The 3,433-nt window shown below is 35.2% G+C and overlaps 1 protein-coding gene across 2 annotated transcripts; it reads left to right on the top strand.

Moving 5' to 3' along the window:
• The first annotated feature begins 1,962 nt into the window (after positions 1–1,962).
• Positions 1,963–3,180, top strand: LOC124833933 (RING/U-box superfamily protein). 2 transcript variants are annotated; one of them, XM_088113952.1, is made up of 2 exons: positions 1,963–2,871; positions 3,058–3,180. In XM_088113952.1, exons 1-2 carry the CDS (start codon positions 2,319–2,321, stop codon positions 3,126–3,128), a joined length of 624 nt encoding a protein of 207 aa, XP_087970078.1. In that variant the 5' UTR covers positions 1,963–2,318; the 3' UTR covers positions 3,129–3,180. The 2 variants fall into 2 exon arrangements, with proteins under 2 accessions (XP_087970078.1, XP_047164468.1); XM_047308512.2 differs by having other exon boundaries at positions 1,975–3,180.
• The last annotated feature ends 253 nt before the right edge of the window (positions 3,181–3,433 follow it).

The following is a 3,433-nucleotide window of genomic DNA, read 5'->3' as shown; positions in this document are numbered from 1 at the left end:
TGAAAAAAAAATCAAAGCACTAATAAATTTTTAATACCATCAACATAATAGAAAATTTTTATTACTTTAAAATAATTGACAAATTTTCTTATAATTATAGAAAAGTGGAGAAAAATAAATGAGTGGGTTTCTTTATATTATCTTATTCACAAGTTAATCTTAATCAATGAAAAGAATAATATTATGTTTCTGTCTGTTTTTTACCTATTAGTCAAAATTCATTTATTCATGACCACTTATAACTTGTTATATTTGAGTGAATAATATATATATTAATGGTTTGAAAATATATAGGATTTTAAAATATAACTGATGGTATAACTTATTTTTCTCAAAATATACACACACTAAATTTAAAATAAATTAATTGGTACAGCTCAGAGGGTGAAACTCCCAATGCGATTTCTCCAGTATTTGTGTATGTGAATATGTAGTTATGCGTTATTAAAAGCAGGTTGGGTCCATTCAATTTTATACTATTGTTTTAGTAGGAAGAAACGCCTGCGCTGTTTTAACTATGCTAATGAATTCTTCGAATCACACAAACAAGAATAAATAACGACACACTTTATTTATTTATTTCTGATTTCAAACGTACCAAGGGAATATCACACCAAAGAGGGATGCTTTTATTCTCAACCAGAGTCAAGGTCAAATTTTTTAATTTTGAATTTCTCTTTCAGCATAAATATTTATATGAATTAATTTTTTTTATCTCCAACAAGATATCACAAAGTGGCTTTTAAGTAGTTTGACAGTGGTAGTGACACACTAAATGAAATAAATAATAAATTTAAATTTAATTTTATAAAATTAATTAGAGAAGTTTTACATTCAATTATATATCATAAATATGTTTTTATACTCAGTGGATGTAAAATCTGTGACATTATCGTTAAACATTTATACAATGTTTTTTATGCATATTTAAGGAAACAAATATATTGAAGCGGCATTAATGTTGTTTAATCTTGCGAGGCTAATATTGATTAGGTGATATGATTGTTGAAAACAATAGAGACGGGTGAATGAAATTGTTCCAAGACTCGCTTTCTCTGCACCCCACGACACCAAAACACAACACGAACCTTTTTCTAAGTTGTAGCACGCACGAACAAAGGTTTCCCCCAATCCCAAACCTTTTTCTTATGGCAACATCACGTTACAACCTCACACCCCACACACCATTATCCCAATATTAAACTAAAATAAAAAGATTACCAATTTGGAAAGAAGACAAAAGAGTAAAACATACTCCAAAAAAAAACACCACTGTCTTCTAATGGAAACTACTTTATTCCCCTCTTTCCCTCTAATTCCAAGAACCAACCTCCAATACCAAAGTGGAGAAACGCAAGCTCCTGACTTAGGCTAAATTCACACCTCTACACAATAATTTCCCAGCGTGTTCAACACTTTCTAGATATGATAATTTCGGATAAATATCAAACTGTGTTTACACTTTTCAACCATATCATAATTAAAAAAAGTTTCTTTCCTTGAGTTCGCTGTTGGATATTCTTTCGACACCTCTGTCATATGATTTCAACATCAATAGAATTAATAACTCACTTATTTTTAACAAACACTTCCTACATCTTATCATAAAAGAGCAAAAACAAATTGATAAAAATATCTCATTATTGTAAGCCTTATAATTTTCCTTACGATATGATAAATTTTGTAGTCTTAAAATAATTATTACTATTTTTGATAAATCTGGCATCCGAAAATTGCCCCATTGATTGAATTGACAACTTCATCCTATAAACTCGAGATCTATTTAGTGTTGGTTCATAAAAAAAACATAATCATGAGTTAAACATGGAATGTGCATGGACTTTCCATTGCAAATATATCCTCCCAAAACTCTAATAGGAAGAATTGAAGAATTACCTTAGAGGGAAATATGAGTGATAATAATTTTAGGGAAAATAGTGTATCCATTAATACTATAAAACAAATTTATAGTGTAAGACAAATGCAATATCGGATTGATTTATAATGTAATAATGAGTAATAAAGTGGTAATAAAAAAAAGAAAAAGAAAATGAGGAAAAATGAAAGTCAAAAGATGTATGATAGATAATGTGAGTGATGAGTAACTCCCTTCCACTGGCAGAATTTAATGCAGACTAACTCCTCTGCTGAGAAATGAGTCTGTGAAGAAAATAAAAAAATAAAACAAAGTATTAAATGCAGCAGCTGAAGCCCTCACCCACCCTTTACCCTTCTCAAATGGAGAATCTCTTCTCTCTTTTTCTTCTTCTTCTTCTTCTTCTTCCTCTTTCTCTTCTTCTTATTCCTTCCCTTTCTCCATGTCCCCTTCAATTCCCTCTCCTCACATCACCCACCTTGGCCTTGGCTACTCCATCGCCATAGCCCTCGCCTTCCTCTTCCTCCTCTCTACCCTTCTCCTCTCCTCCTATCTCTGCTGCCGCGCCACCCGACACCGCACCCAAACAACCGCCGTCACAACCGCCGCCACCAACCCCTCCGACGGCGTTGTCCTGCCGCGTGTCATCTTCGTGGCGGAGGACGACGACGACGACGAGGAGGCCAGCGTTGCGCTGGGGCTCGACCAGAGCGTCATTAATTCCTACCCCAGGTTCCAGTTCGACAGGGACAACGCGCGGAACAGTAACGGGAATAACAACACGTGCTCCATATGTTTGTGCGAGTACAAGGATTCGGAGATGCTCAGGATGATGCCCGAGTGCCGCCATTTCTTCCACCTCTGTTGCCTCGATTCCTGGCTCAGACTCAGAGGCACCTGCCCCGTTTGCCGCAACTCGCCGCTCCCGACGCCGCTCTCCACGCCGCTGCAGGAGGTGGTGCCGCTCTCTCAGTACGCCGCCGATAGAAGGCGAAGTAGGTGACTTTTTTTTTCTTTTTTTTTTTTGAACTTTTTGGGTTAATTTGTGATGTAGGCTTTGCCTTTTTTTTGGTTGATGGGAGGAGATTTTTGAAGTTTTGATTTTTATTTTATTTTACTTTTAGTGGTGGGGCGGGGGAAATGAACGGAGGGTTCTTATTTTTTTTTTTCTTTTTATTTAGGTCTGATGGGAGCGGAATGGGGAAAATTCTTAGGGCTAGTTGGGGTGTTCCGTTTCTTCTCTTTTACATAGATAACATTAATTCAAGTATTTTTTTTTCTTTATAAATTTGGGGTTTTTTCGCTTTGTTCGACCATGGTGTTCGTTGCGGCTCGTGATCGTGATTCGTGTCATTACGTTGTTTGGTTGTTTTGGACTCTAACGAAACTGATTGTGCATTCGAAAAATGAATTTAATAGAGTTAAATGGAGTTAATTTCAGTTCCGGATTGTAAGTCTCAACGGATGAAACTGATTTCGATTTTTTTAATGATAAAACAAACGGCCATAAGTATATTTTGATTGATTTGACATTGCATTACCTTTGATATAAATGTG

Source organism: Vigna umbellata, chromosome 4 (genome assembly GCF_029865625.1).
Source record: "Vigna umbellata cultivar VRB3 chromosome 4, Vumbellata_1.0, whole genome shotgun sequence".
NCBI classification, from domain to species: Eukaryota; Viridiplantae; Streptophyta; class Magnoliopsida; order Fabales; family Fabaceae; genus Vigna; species Vigna umbellata.
The sequence above is the reverse complement of the archived record's forward strand: the minus strand, read 5'-3'. Positions and strand labels throughout refer to the sequence as shown.

Coding starts and splice junctions, on each gene's coding strand:
- LOC124833933 (XM_088113952.1), top strand. CDS start 2,319: ATGTCCCCTTCAATTCCCTCTCCTCACATCACCCACCTTGGCCTTGGC. Junction 2,872..3,057: donor CGCCGCCGATAGAAGGCGAA/GTAGGTGACTTT, acceptor CTTTTTATTTAG/GTCTGATGGGAGCGGAATGG.